This window comes from Symsagittifera roscoffensis, chromosome 10 (genome assembly GCF_963678635.1).
Source record: "Symsagittifera roscoffensis chromosome 10, txSymRosc1.1, whole genome shotgun sequence".
NCBI classification, from domain to species: Eukaryota; Metazoa; Xenacoelomorpha; order Acoela; family Convolutidae; genus Symsagittifera; species Symsagittifera roscoffensis.
In genome coordinates, this window is record NC_087071.1 from 7,122,585 (window position 1) to 7,138,231 (window position 15,647).

General features: G+C 31.5%; 1 protein-coding gene across 1 annotated transcript; it reads left to right on the forward strand.

Annotated features, from left to right (window-relative positions):
- The first annotated feature begins 189 nt into the window (after positions 1-189).
- LOC134854956 (uncharacterized) lies at positions 190-15,360 on the forward strand. The gene is made up of 4 exons (XM_063871337.1): positions 190-544; positions 4,593-4,879; positions 10,664-10,816; positions 15,133-15,360. The coding sequence occupies exons 1-4, from the start codon at positions 280-282 to the stop codon at positions 15,358-15,360; spliced, it is 933 nt and encodes a 310-aa protein (XP_063727407.1). The 5' UTR covers positions 190-279.
- Positions 15,361-15,647: the final 287 nt, after the last annotated feature.

Here is a 15,647-nt window from a genome sequence, read left to right on the forward strand (position 1 = left end):
TTGTTAATTGTTTTGTTGTTATTTTAGGGCGCCAGTAATTAACGTCAAAAAATGGGTTAAAAAGAGTTTATTTGTTTTTTCGAATAATGCATTTGAATTAAAAGGCGCCCAAAATCTGTTCTCCCTGAATTGAATTAAATCAACTTTTCTTTCTTCTAACCAACTAGAAAACAGATTTTCGCCCTAAAAGTCAGAACCTTCAAAGATTGTTTTTAAAAACCTATTTTTTTGTGAAACCAAAGTTTTCTGAAACAAAAGGAGGAAACATATCTCTCAAACATGTCATCAGTATTAACAGCAGTAATACCGAACTCAACATCTTTTGATCTGTCTGAGCGCGAGCCACTGATTTTGCCTCCTTTGGAAGTCATGCTGGCTACAATCGTCGGTAACTTCCTCTCAATCTTCTCTCAAATCATCGTCATCATGATTTCTCTAGGGCTAGACGGCGACAACTCCGCCCAGACAATCATGATTGTTCAGTCAGTGGCCGAAATCATAAAGAGAGTGAGCACGTTTCCGCTGGTGCTTTGTGGCCTGACAGGTAAATAGACTTCAAACTAATATACCCAAAAGTTACACCGATCACTATTTAGCCAGATAAAACTTTGTTGAATTATTTTTATAGTTTCTTTTTCTTTTAGGTTGTTTTTATTGATTTATTAAAATTTTTTATAATTTATACAGTTTTTCTATTTATTCTTTTAGTTTTTTTATATTATGTTTGTTCATTTATATTTATTACTTCATTCAATGTTTATTTAATTTTTTTTCTTACAGTTCTGCTACGACCATTTGCAAAAGAGGGAGGAACTTTGTATTCGCGTGTGTTCTAGTTTTTATTTCTTTTTGTTTTCCTCGCCAAATTAGGTATCACAAACAATAAGCTGAATGGGTCTAGTGATATATCAAACTAAAGTTATTTTCAGTTACGATATTAGGAAACGTTGAAAAATATCTCTCAATGTCGAGAAAAACGCGTTTGAACTTTTGGGTTTTGTTCTAAATTCGAGCGGATAAAACAAGCAAGTATGTTAATTGTGCGTAATTTAGGTCATTTACAATAGCCTTGTTGGGTTAAACTTAGTTTTACTTTCAGCAAAATTTGTTTCTCGAATCTTTTCAATGCTTTTTTGGGAAACAAAAAGTTCAGAAATTCAAAAACTCTCAGCAAAAAATGTTATTCTACTTTTTCTAATTGTTTATCAATAATTTTTTTTAGTAGTCTTTTTTCTGAAATTATTGCCGTCCAGTTTGCGTTTTTCATCAATACTTACGTCTAGTTGTTCGTTCAGATCCTCTCATCACTTCTAGCGAAAAATTTATATAATTTCAACTTTTAATTTCTAAAATTTTCTATTTTTTGCTCTTTTATCTACTCACTGAATCATTGAGTGAATAATTTATAGTTTTTTTGTTAATTTTTTGATTATAGTTTTTTTAAACTTTGATTCCTAAGTTTTTTGGTTTTGCTTGTTATTTCCTTATTTTTTCTTACAGTTTTTGTTTTTTCATGATTTCATTTAAAAATCTTTTTTTTATTAACTTTTTAGTTTGTTTTTCAACTATTTTTTTCAACTTTTCTACTATTTTAAATGTTTCTGCCTTGTTCTTACCAATTGGTTTTTTATTTGTTTTTTTTTTGTCTTTTTAACTTATCTATTTGACTTTCGATTTTTTTCTATTCAGTTTTTTTAGAAACTTTTTTGTTCATTATTTTTTTTTTCATGTATTCATTAATTCGTATAATTAAACCAATATGAAACAAAAATTGATTTGAAAATCAAAGCAATTTCTGGGACACCTAGCAAATGATTCAGCGCACGTTTTCTGTTTTTTACTTTAGTTAAGAAATCGGTAATGTGCTATCCATTTGCGTTTTCTGGGCTTGTTTATGCAATTAGCTCAATTTTCAAACAGTATTTTCGAGATGGAAGGGCAAAGAGCGCACAAGCTCAAATTCAATACAGCGCCGCAACTTTGTCTTGACAACAATTTACTGCAATTTTATCTCGATTAATTTAGAAGGCTCTCTAAAGCTACGGGTTTGTTTTTCTGCTATTGTTCCGACTTTCGATACGAAAGTAACGGAATATTTGTGCTCGGGGTGGTTTTTTGTAGACAAATTTCGACTTTTTAACTAGCCATTTTCGACGTAACTTTTAAAAATCAAACGAAAGGTATTGTTTTCTTTAACTCATAATTGAAGAAATGTTTCACCTGTGATCATTTTTCGTAAAGTTACGGGGGTTTAAAGATTGCCATTTTGGCCAATTTGGGTCAATTAACGCGCGATATGTTTCGCGCTATTAACGCGTAAGCGGAGATTAAATACGTCCTAGAAATTGTTCCAAGTTGGTTGAAAGAAGCTTATTTTGCTTATTTTGATCTGATTTTGCTCGAAAACTTTTTTGAAAACGTTTTCGAAACCTTTGGACTTTTAATAAAAAGAAGTATTCAAGAAAAAATTCATAGATTTTTGGAAACAATTTTTTTTGCCTGCTCCATAGACAGTTTTTGAAACACATTTAAAAAAAAATTTTCAGCTACACTTCATGTTCAAAATTCTAGTTGAGGCAAGTTTTTTTCAACAAATTTGATTAATCTTAAATGAAGTAAAACAGCTCGCTTTGTCATCGCATAAAAAAACAGTGTTAGAAATTGTTCGAAGTTGGTTGAAAGAAGCTTATTTGCCATAATTGATTTGTTACAAGGACTGAAAGCTATCTTTTTGTACTTAATATGGCGTGTGGGGGGTCGATTTTAAGATTTTTTTTTGTCATTTTGTTTTATTTTGTTTAGTTTTTTCATATTATTCTTGCTCCATAAACCCTAAAAGGCAGTCGCAAGATTCAGGGCTCTGCCCTGACACGAGCAGTCTTGTTTTATTTTGATCTGATTTTGCTCGAAAACTTTTTTGAAAACGTTTTCGAAACCTTTGGACTTTTAATAAAAAGAAGTATTCAAGAAAAAAATTCATAGATTTTTGAAAACAATTTTTTTTGCCTGCTCCATAGACAGTTTTTGAAACACATTTTAAAAAAATTTTCAGCTACACTTCATGTTCAAAATTCCAGTTGAGGCAAGTTTTTTTTCAACAAATTTGATTAATCTTAAATGAAGTAAAACAGCTCGCTTTGTCATCGCTTAAAAAACAGTGTTAGAAATTGTTCGAAGTTGGTTGAAAGAAGCTTATTTGCCATAATTGATTTGTTACAAGGACTGAAAGCTATCTTTTTGTACTTAATATGGCGTGTGGGGGGTCGATTTTAAGAATTTTTTTTTGTCATTTTGTTTTATTTCGTTTAGTTTTTTCATGTTATTCTTGCTCCATAAACCCTAAAAGGCAGTCGCAACATTCAGGGCTCTGCCCTGATACGAGCAATCTTGTTTTATTTTGATCTGATTTTGCTCGAAAACTTTTTGAAAACGTTTTCGAAACCTTTGGACTTTTAATAAAAAGAAGTATTCAAGAAAAAATTCATAGATTTTTGGAAACAATTTTTTTTGCCTGCTCCATAGGCAGTTTTTGAAACACATTTTAAAAAAATTTTCAGCTACACTTCATGTTCAAAATTCTAGTTGAGGCAAGTTTTTTTTCAACAAATTTGATTAATCTTAAATGAAGTAAAACAGCTCGCTTTGTCATCGCATAAAAAAACAGTGTTAGAAATTGTTCGAAGTTGGTTGAAACAAGCTTATTTGCCATAATTGATTTGTTACAAGGACTGAAAGCTATCTTTTTGTACTTAATATGGCGTGTGGGGGGTCGATTTTAATTTAAAAAATTTCAATTTTAAGAATTTTTTTTTGTCATTTTGTTTTATTTCGTTTAGTTTTTTCATGTTATTCTTGCTCCATAAACCCTAAAAGGCAGTCGCAACATTCAGGGCTCTGCCCTGACACGAGCAGTCTTGTTTTATTTTGATCTGGTGTTGCTCGAAAACTTTTTTGAAAACGTTTTCGAAACCTTTGGACTTTTAATAAAAAGAAGTATTCAAGAAAAAAATCAGAGATTTTTGGAAACAATTTTTTTTGCCTGCTCCATAGACAGTTTTTGAAACACATTTTAAAAAAATTTTCAGCTACACTTCATGTTCAAAATTCTAGATGAGGCAAGGTTTTTTTCAACAAATTTGATTAATCTTAAATAAAGTAAAACAGCTCGCTTTGTCATCGCATAAAAAACAGTACGAGGCAAAACTAAGCGCATGATAGGCGCCCATTTTGTTTTTTGAATTTCTCTGGAGCCCAGAGACAAGTCTTTAAACATGTCAAAGTTTTCTCGGAACGATCAAAGAAAACGAACGAACTAAAGAAGAACAAAGAGAGCGTTCTTGTTTTGGGAGTCCGGACACAACGCTAATTTTGGCCTCAAAAAGATGGCCGAAAAATTAAACTGCTGTAGAAGTACAAATTTTTGACTGATTTTTTTGTTAACTAGTGACTGAAGTTTTATTTTTTTTTTCATAATTTACAGGACCGTTATAAAGCCCAAATTGATGTCTGCACTAAGAGCAAGCGAGCTTTCAATACTCAACTGCGTTTAAATCATCCTTTTTGAACGAAATTGGAATTTTGATTTTGTTTAGGTGGTGATGGTTGGATATGTCTTTACCTTACGGATCTTGTTGCGTATAACCTGAAGGAAGCTGTTATAAGATTCGCACGCTCTATCCCGGACGTTTTGGCATTCTTGCTGTCTTTCGATCGCTACATTGCTATTAAATACGCTGCCTGGTACCGGGAGAACTGCACCCGCAGAACAGCTTGGTACGTCGTAGCGCCTGCACTCCTCATCAGAGTACCAGATGTCGCGCTTATTCTGTGGATGTCGAATTGGACGACTAGCGGTGACGGGTTCTCAAACACAACTTCGGTATAGTTTTTTTTTTCGTTGTAAATAAACCATCCGATAAATATAAACCAAAAATGCGCAGAGTGTACACACCAGCCAAAAACACAGCAGCCAAAAACACAACAGCCAAAAATACACCAGTAGAGTCATCGGCCAAATAAATGAAGTTCGCATAATTTTGAGAATTTGGTTATCCTGAGAAAATTTGGACGAATTGGGTAAAAAAACTGGAAAAAAAACCGAGTTGTTGCACAAGTTTTGCACTGAAATGTCTCATAAATAAAGTTGTAAGCGAACAGTTTTGGTTCATTCCCAAAACACAGGCAAACTGTTAATAACGGAAGACCGAAACTTATGCACTCATTTCTCCTAATTACACAACAAGAGCATGTTTAACCAACAGATCTGACATGCTAAATTTTTCCTTTGCTAAAAGTCAAGAACAACTAGAAAGGCCCATAATTTAACAGCATTAATCCAAACACAACCAAGTTACACCAATTTAACTTTGACAAGTCAAAAACCCAGTAATTTTCAGCCCGAAACACTGAAAACCTAATCTATAACTTTGCTGTGATTTCAGAACTACCCAAGATACTGAATCAAATCTGACTCGCTTAATCTTTCCTTTGATAACATTCAAGAACAACTATAAAGGACCCCATTTCATCATAATATATTTCAGTTAAAGTTATATATTTTTAAATTTCTTCTAATCAAATTTTAAAAATAACGGTCCAAATGCTGAAAAGACATGTATATGGATTGTAGAACGTTGAAATCAAACGATTTGTTCTGGGATTTATTTGTTTGCAAAAATCAGTGTGACTAATTAACTAAATCTTTTGTACAGAAATGACAACTGGAGACATGATTTCAAAATTACAGAATAAAAAACAAAATTTTTATTTCAAAGTCTTAGAAAAAAGAATCCGATTCAAAGTAAGTGCTAAAAAACTTGAAACAAAAAAATATAAAGCTGAAAGAAAGCCCAATCTCTGATAAAAGCTCTGGTAAATATTTTGATCAGGTAAAATCAACAGCTCAATTGTAGAATGTCCAAAAAATCTTTCGGCTTTAAACTGGATGATACACTTCGTTTCACATTGATTGTTTCAAATTTTAAACAAAAATCACAAATTCTTGTATACCACTTTATACTAATTGCATTGAATATTTACTCAGAATGGCTTTCGAATAATCAAAAAATTTATTTATCAATATATCAAAACGCACTACTGATATATGTAACTGCTAACAACAAACTGGTACTTCCAAATTGCTTTCGTTTTGAAAAAAAAAAACAGAACATCCCTCAACACTAACAGACAAAACTATGTTTTGTTGTCGGAGATTTGCATGTTTCCAAGTTTTTGAAATTAATAACTAGCAATACGGTTCTCTCTTTATTCAATCTTATCTATGTATTAGACAAAAATTCAATTTATGTGATATGAAAACGTCAAAACAATTAACTAAGGTCGATTTCGTATCGAACCAGAATCTTTTGATAATCTGTGATAACGAAAAATTGATGAAAATTTTGTTGTACTTAGAAACTCAACGGTTGTCATTGTTGTTTGCTCATGAAGACGCTAATCAATGAGCAGCTAACTGCCGGAACTGAACCTTCTTTATGATAATATCCCTGTTTGGAAACTAATTTTTTCATTCACGCCAGCAAAAAGCGTTTTCTAACAAAAATCGTTTTCATTCACGCCAGCAAAAAAATTTACAAACTAATTTCCAAGTTAATGAAGATCCAAGGTGAGGATCCTCAATACTGATTCCCTAAATGTAATTGTTTCTTAACTTATTTTGAAGATTAAACAATCCAAACCAAGAGTTGACACTTTTTTTGTTTATCACAAAATTTTGCGACAGCATTGTTTTCAAACATTTTAAAACATGAGGGACAATTTTTTTCAGTCGCAAAAATTTTCTAGACTTAAGCAAACAAAACTTAGAAACTGCAAACAAAATTGGATTTTTTGTGTCTAGAACATAGTTCATTCACAACGACCGTTTTTGCACAAAAAAAAACATTTTCCAATTGTGTGATTTTCTTGAAGCCAGAAATTTTTTAAATATCAATTTATATGAATCAGAGGACCGTCATGAAAAGAAGCCGTGGTTTTAAACCATCTTTTTTTGCAAAAAATCACTTGGCTAGCCGTTATATAAAAAATGTCGATGTTTGATACATTAATAAGTGAAAATACTACACTACTTAAATGGCGAGCCTCCGTTTATCAGTAAGATTCCTGCTTTACAACCTGCTGGTTTTCTCATGTGACTAAACCCAAAATTTTGAGGCGAAATTATGCAACAAATAAAGCTAGACAAACAAATTTATACAGACTGTGCCATATTGCTATTTTTACAATTTTACACTGGAAAAAACGGCTAGTTCTAAAGTAAAGTTCTAGTTTCGTTGGTGGGAATGGTGTTATTAGCGATTTTTGTCATCCCAGGCACGTAAAAAAAACAAGAATAAAAAAACCGTTGGGATTTTAGCGGAGTACCACAGTACATGTTTTTGGGAGTTTTTTTTAATAAGTTTCGACAAGCCAACAATAGTTCGCTGCTAACTGTTAAATCTTGAAAAAGATTTTAAGTTCAAATCCATGAAAAATTTTTACTGAACTTACTTTTGAGAAAACTGCCAACTTGGTCTTATACCCAATTGTTTTTTTCAAGAGAATTATGTTTTTCATTGCAGCGCCAAATCAATTGCGGCGATTTATCTTGTATATAAACTTCTTCGGAAATGACGAAATTTCTTTTGCGAAGATTAAAACGAAAAACTTCTGATCATAAGCAATATAAAACATATTTATGTCCAAATCATAAAACCTAAAAATATCTTTTTGTTAGTTTTTTGTGTAGTTATTTGTGTTTTAACTTGAGACTAGTTCTTTGAATAATTCGATCTGGGAGAAGAGTTATGCGCTATTTACACTATTTTTACTGCTAAGCGTGAGCTGTAAGAAAAAATCAAATCAACATAATTGAATCGAAGCAAACTAATTGTTCAAAAGAATGCCCTTCAACTTGAAAAACAACTCATTTTTTGAAACAGCCTGAGGTGTAAATATTGTTTAAAACTCATAAACAAATTTGTTTTCCTAGTAATCAAAAGCAATCTTTGATACCTTTATAAGCAGTCAGATGATTCAACGTTTTAACTTCAAGCAGGGTTTCTTATACTAATTATCAACTGTTCAAAATTGAAGTGAGCTTTAAAATTTGTATATTACTAGCTATTGGACAGTCGGAAAATTTCAAAATTAGTTCGGATAGCAGAAATTTTGTATAGATTGTAACCATTTTTCGAAATTTATTCTAATTGGTGAAATTACCAGAAAAAAATACATATAAAGAAACATTGCGGAAAAACGATATTTTTTTCAACTAGTTTACTTAGTACCAAAAAAAATACAATTTTGCAAATTAAAAAAATTGTTATGAACAGTGTTTCAAACAAAGTGACTCAAAATTTAAATTTTTTGATCTCAACAACAAAGCTTCAATTAAATTTGAAAAAAAAATAGATGAAGAGAAAATTTGGTAAAAATAGAAAAGCATTTGCTAAAAAATAGTTTTTCAGATGAAAGCCAATTTCTGCGATTTCCTTTTTTCAACAAATCTCATTAAAGTTTATCCATTTGTTATCCTTACAAGTTGTGTACCACTTATGTCATTAAAAATGTAAATCGCAGCTCGTTTTTATACTATTTTCAAGGCCACTCTCCACTTTCTACTAATCTCAGATCTTAAAATTGGAATAAGGTCATGAAATTGTAGGTCGAGCCGTAGATTTCATTAAAACTTGCCCGAATTCTACTTGATATAATTAATCTAATTTTGTTTAGTAAGTTTGTAAACAATTGTTTCAAAATAACTCAATGGTTCGTAAAAGTCATTTTAAAAAAGTCATTGAGAAAGAGTTCCTAAAGCAGTGTTTGCCTCAATCAACCAGCATAGTATAAAAACTTACAAATTGACCTTTGATCTGTCATTTTTTGGGCAAGTCATCCAAAGTCATTTGGTGGATAAATTTAAAATATGATCTCTCGAATCAGGGTAAAAATTCGCCGAAAAACTTCCCAATAACAGAACCTAAACAGTTTTAGGTGATTAACTTTTCTGTGAATGCACGGGTTTACCTGCATAGACTGTTGATCATGCAATTCCATAATTTAGCTCTATCTATAAAAATACTAGTCACACAAATTTGATAATTTTTTTTAAAAAAGGTGAATTGAATTTTTATAGAACTTTTGTCTTGTTTTGTCTTAAAAGTCGATGTAATGAACTAAATGCAAAGCAATAAAAATTGCCGAAAAAGCTAATCATACAACATCCTTATAAAAAAAAGTATGACCAGCATTTTTTCGATGGCGACTACAGAAACTTTTCAGAAAAAAAAAATTGAAATGAACCCAAAGCTTTTATTGTTTTTTTTTTATTGCAAATCGAGTTTTGTAGTGAAACAAACTTTTTTCATAAAAGAAAGTTTTGTGTGCATTACGTAGTCCAGAATACACAAAAACAGGATTTTTTTTCTGTTTATCTTGATAACTTTTTTTCAAAAACATTAAAAACCCTATTTCTTTTGTATTGTATTTTTATGCTCTGATCAATGTCTGATACTTTAAATTTTCAAATTTTGAAAAAAAATCCTGGATAGTTTTTTCCCAAAAACTAAAAATTGTTGCATTCAGTATATAATTTGTGATGAAAGCTCTTATCGAATGCTGGTGATTTCCATTACATCCAAAAATGCAAATCGATCAAACTATGGTTTTTGTCATTTGTTTTTGGTTACGAACACATCCCATAAGTTGTGGGAAATTAATTTTGACAAATAAACATTTTTTTTGACTTATGGCAAAAAGATAGTCATACAATGTCCATATAGAAAAAATCACTAATCATAGACTTTTCATGCACTTTACTATACTTCTGGAATCGCATGAAAAGTGTATGATTAGCATTTTTTCATATAAGAAAATTGTAGGACTAGCATTTTTAGTCAACCCGGTTGACTACCCAATAGACTACTTATTAACAGATCCTAAATGGTTGCAAGGGTTTAACTTTTTTGCGAATGACCACTCAATAGACTACTTAATAACAATTTCTAAACTGTTGTAGGTGCTTAACTTTTTTGCTACCTTCTTTTTGTGAAAATTTGAAAAAATTTTGTTTGATCTTCGAAAACAAACATTGTCAAATAATAACTGTTGTAGTATAGGTTTTGTATAACTAATGCAAAATAATCTGCTCGATTAGTTATCTGATGTAGTTTTTTATTAGTCTAAAAATATAAATAGTTTTTTTTTTCTGACATTTTTTACAGCACATGCTGTTCGATAACAAAATGTACCTTTTTCCCAAGTAGTTAAGCAGTATTTTGAGCAATTGGTTTGGTTCAAGTCAAATTGAAAATATTGATGCGCGGATGTAGACCACCGTTTGTATAGGCACCAATAGAAATCTTGTAATTAGTGCGTTTTGAAGATCTTAGTTTGAATTTTTCTTTCAAACTGATCCCCAAAAAATTATTTAAGTTTAAATTACTATATGATATGTTTTATGAATTCTTTCATCTTTCTGAAATCATGTAACAAATATTGCTAATTGGCGACAACGAAATGCATCTTAATAATTTTTTCAGCCTAAAGACTAAAATCATTCCAAAACAGCTCCATGATTTCCCATAAATGTCTGATTGCACTTTCATATTTGGTCAATTATGCTCTGTAAATTGAAAATTTCATTCTTATTCCTCTCTTTTAGTTGCATTTGTCGGTTGTGAACACAGCAGTTGATGTTTTGGGAGCTGTGATGGTTTTGGCGAATACTATCGTGACGTCATTTCTCATCAAGGAAATCGTGAGGAGGAGAAACCGAGGAGTTACGAGACAGAGCAATGAATCAAAGGCCAACACTGTAAAAATGGGCGGATATAGTATTTCCGAAAGCTACAGCTTTTGTTTTTAATTGCTTTCATTTAGCGAATTCGTTTGAATAGCCAATTATTTTTAGCTACATTTTTAATTTTTTTTATGCTAATTTCGGCCGAGTGTTTAAACAGTCCGCAAAAATATTTGTACTCAACAAAAAAGGAAAATTGTAATTATTTTGAGAGAAGTTTTTGGTAAATTGGGGTGATTGAATTTGGGTCTAACTATGTTAAATTAACTCCAGTTGTGACAAAAAAGCATCATTTTTTTTCCAGTTTTAATCGTATGCGTAGCGCAAGTGGAAGCTCAAACGTCGTCTCACAAAGGGTTCTACATTAAATAGAGGCTATCTAATTGTTCCAGGCTAGCTAACTTTGAAACTTCGCCTGCACGAAGTTTTTCCATCATTTTTAATATTTTTTTTACATTTTTTCAATTCTACCAAAAACTACTTACTAGTCCTTAGCAAATTTTCTACGCGTTGCCCTGATAAAAACAACCTGGTTCTTGTTTGTGTTTCCGACTGTTTTTTACTCAACTCAAAATAACTCAACTTGATATTTTTCATGAAGTTATGAGCGTATAAAGATGGTCAATTTGGCCAACGTGTCAGAATCGTTCCAAGGAGGCAGGCTCTTCTGCTTATTCAAAACTTTGCTTCGTGAATATTTCACTTGTTCCTTACATAGCGTTTAGGAGGATAATTTAAAAAAAAACAGTTTGAAATTTTTTTTATTGTTTCTGATAAATAAAGTCTGAATATTTTAAGTTTGGAAGTAAAGATTGAAAATATAATCCGAGACTGAAATTTTCAGAAAAAACTCTTTTCAGAAAAAACTCATCGTTTATTCTTTATAAAGTTCTTCATAGAACTTTTCGCCCTGATACGAGCAGTCCTGTTCAATTATTTTAAGAAGTTTTTTCAGATATCATGATGTTAGGAAATTGTAATTTTCAAAACAAACGTGCAATGTTATGTAAAAAAAAACACACTACTTCAGAATTTGAGGAAACAAAGTTCACTATGATAAAAATCTAAAGTTCACCGACATACTACTCTGACTTAATATCAGTGCCACTTTGCTAATATGAAAAAAAAACACTTTATTTTGAAGAAAATTGGAAAGTTACGAGAAGATGTTTATTTTCAGGTTGATTGTTGGCGGCGCAAAAGTAGCATTAACGGCTGCAGGGTTGAGGGTAGAAGGATCGGACTCCTGTAGTTAACTGTATTAACTCAATTTGATAGGTTTTACAACTAGCTGAAAACTAGCCAAATTAGGGGTAATTTATCGCAAAAATTTGCTATTGTGTCATTGAAAATCTATAATTCATCGATGACGATCGCTGTTTTTTTTCGGATTTTATCGCTAGTTTTCATTGTAAGCTCAACTCGGGAGCGCAATTTTTCTAATAACGAAGAAAAAACTTTCTGTTTGAAAAAAATTGGAACATTACGAGAAGATGTGAATTCTCGGGGGAGTTGTTAAGGCTCAAATTATAACAAAAACAAGATGTAGAAAATTTTTGTTCAAAGCCTAATTGAAAAAAAATAAAATCAACTTACCATTTTTTTTTAAATTTAAGTTGAGCGCCTTTCTGGCTACAATGAATAAAGCTGTATTTATGAGAAAATAATTTTTCCCCAAATTAATTCAATAGTAAATAATTTTTCAATAGCTTAAGTCTTTTAGAAAAAAAAGAATGCGAAAGAATGAGTAACGCAGTTCTATTAAACCAACCCTAATTGCTGCTTTGGGCGATGAGTTAAAACGCAGATAGGACTGTTCATATCAGTTCGGAATTTCAATATCAGTTCGGAATTTCAAAAATTTCGATCGATTTTTAGAATCTGTCGATGATTTTTTTATCTGAGCAATATATAAAACATGAAAAACGAAAAAAGATACACTTTGGATTTTTCTATTCAGTTTTTTCACTCAGAGATCTCCCCTCTTCCGCTAAATTCTAAGCACAGTAGCGGTATTCTAAGCAAAATTGCGTTATTGTCTAGTATTGTAACAGTAACGTCGAGTATCTTGCCAATTTTTTACATGGAAAGATTTCCGAGATGAACTGAATCAAATTTAATAGCACCAAAAATGACGCGTATTAGCTGTAACAACTAAAGAAAATTTGAGCTTTCACGTAACTTTTGAGTTTTCTGTTTTATACGTTTACTGGTAGTGCGTATTTTTAGAATTTCAAGTTTTTGAACACTTTTTCATTCTTGACATCTTCAGAAACTGTTAAAAAAATAATCGCATGTTCAAAACCGTTGCACTTTTAAGCTCAACACATGATGACTTTTGTATTGGGAAAAATAAAAACTACTTAAAACTACGGAATAAATGCGAAGAACTGTCAAGAATTTATCTTTGTTTTCGGAATTGGAAACAAAAGTTATCTATGTATCTGAGGTTATAACGGACCTGCCTTGCAAAAAAAGGAAACGAAAAATCCAGCTTTTTTCAAATGGAGTGTTCAACCTTTGTCTCTAAAATTTCAACATAACAAGTAAAAAAAATTTTTTTCTCAAAAACATCACTTAGGTGTTTTAGCCAGAATCTCGCAGAAAGACTCGTCGCTTTTTGAATATTAACGCTATACATTGTTTATAGTAATCTAGAATGCCTAGAATACATCTACGTTGAAAAAATTGTTGATTGAAAACTGAGACCTGTTTTTTGACATTTTTTTTATCAAATAAAACAAAAAGTCGTTCTGGGTTTTTGAAATGATTATTAGATATTTGGTTATGAGTTACGTTATTGGCACAGACTTTATGATATACATGCAAATTCGTTTTCTAGAGTTTGTTTGTTTCACCATAAAAACGGTGTTGCGACTAATTTTGACAGACGTCAAATCAACGTCAAATTGTTTTCTCTCAATCAAAAAATACAATCATGTTAAGTTCTATCAACTTGAAAAAAAGTTTCAAAAAACGACGACTTTTTGTAAAAAAGCGGACCGTGCAATTTTGATGTAGAAATGGCATAGATAGTTTTCTTTCTAATGAGTTGTTTATCTTCAAATGCTTTTGGTTTCTGCTGTCTAAAAAACTTATAAGCAGATGTTCAAAAAAATTGTCTAAAAGGTTCAAACCTAAAAATTAATTTAAAATGTTTGCTGAACTTTTTTATGTACAATGACGGAATAGCAACTTACGCTCTTTTTATGGAGATCATCGCGGACTTGCATTATTCTTTCTTCAATTTGAGTTGTTTGCATACAATATAGGTTTTTTCCCAGAAACAATTTGAGACCATTTTTTTGCGCCGAAGTTTTTCAATCTACGTTCTGTTCTACTCAGGCGACCAAAATTTTCAGAGTAAAGAACCTGCTCAGTACTCGGAAAAGTCCGATTGTTGAAAGCTCCACTGTTTTTGGAAACTTTGCATTTTCTAAAACAAACTAACATATCTGAGATAAAGAACTCATCAAAAAAACCGCCTATGGGATAAGCGACTAAGATTTTTTTGCACGAGCGAGTACGCCTGTACTTACACAGAAAAACCATTATGGGCTTGCAATTGTTGAATTTTGGTCAGTTTTTGGAAACGGTTTCATTACCCAGAAATTAACCCACTAAATCTGAGATTATGGTTTTAGTAGAAAAAGCAGGTTATGGGAATTTATTCTGCATGAGCGTTTTTAAGTTGAGTGGAAAATCCTATTTTTGACATTTATACCGGTTTTGGAAACTTTTTTCCAAAACCAAATTCTGATCATCATCAAGTTTTATGACATTTTAAGGAGTATTTTATGACATTTTAAGGAGTCGAATCGAAAACACAAGATCTAGAAAAAGCTTTTGACTGAGAGGATTTTCACCGATTTCAATTGAAAAGCAGCTATGGAGTTAATAAATGCCTATTTCGAGTTTCTGATTCGTTTTAGGCATTTTTAAAATTTTTCTCGACAACTAAGCCATTGATTTTTTTAATCACCCGAGTTCAATCGGAAGAACAGTTTGTGGGTTTTTCTTCTGTGTCATTTTTTCATTTCTTATTTTAATAGAGAAACTATGCTGTAGACTTTTAAGGCGGTTGTTTTGTGTTTTGAGTCGAAAAAAAAACGACCGATGCAATGTAGGACTGGTATAATTTTTTAAATGGCAAAGCTTCAATGACTTCTCGCTGTTTTCTTTGATTTTTTTTTCAATGTTCACCAAGATCATAAAAGTCAAAAAACAAATGCAATTTCATTTAGACACAAGTTGAGATGTTTGTCTAAATAATGGTTTATAATTATGGCGCAGTTTGAGAAAATTTTTGGAGATAATTTTACTCGTTTTAGGTCACCCGTGTTCTTGCAATCTACAGCGTCATCTACTCGCTTTTCGGAGTCATTCAATACGCGTTGATGTTGCCAATTCATATTCGTGTAAACGAGACGACATTTTTGCTAGGGGGAGCCGCGTATTTAAGCTCTGCGATTGCCCAAATTGTGCAGGCCCCCATTTTTCTTTTCATCTCATCCATGCGGCAAGCACTCCTGAAAACACTCGTCAGAAACGGACGCTGATTTTTAGCGATATATGCTCTTGCAAAAAATAGCAAAAAAATCTACCGGATACCAAATGAATGGCTTGAATCGAGACCTGAACAAGTTTATTTATATGGACCTTCCAAGAAAACAATTTTAGGCCATCCCTTGTATTCCTCAAGCATGAACAATAATTTAACCTTAAATATTTGTTTTCTTTTTTTACAAGAGAATCCGAATTAGCTAAAAAATATATTCCTGTTTTCTATTTATTTTTTTTCTTCAAAATTTAAATTCTGTTGTAAGCACAAACGGAATCCAGCAGC

What these genes read in the sequence shown, in the direction of transcription:
- LOC134854956 (XM_063871337.1), top strand. Translation starts at nt 280, where the DNA reads ATGTCATCAGTATTAACAGCAGTAATACCGAACTCAACATCTTTTGAT. An exon ending in GGTGCTTTGTGGCCTGACAG is followed by an intron (nt 545 to 4,592) that starts GTAAATAGACTT and finishes GATTTTGTTTAG; the next exon opens with GTGGTGATGGTTGGATATGT. An exon ending in ATGAATCAAAGGCCAACACT is followed by an intron (nt 10,817 to 15,132) that starts GTAAAAATGGGC and finishes TACTCGTTTTAG; the next exon opens with GTCACCCGTGTTCTTGCAAT.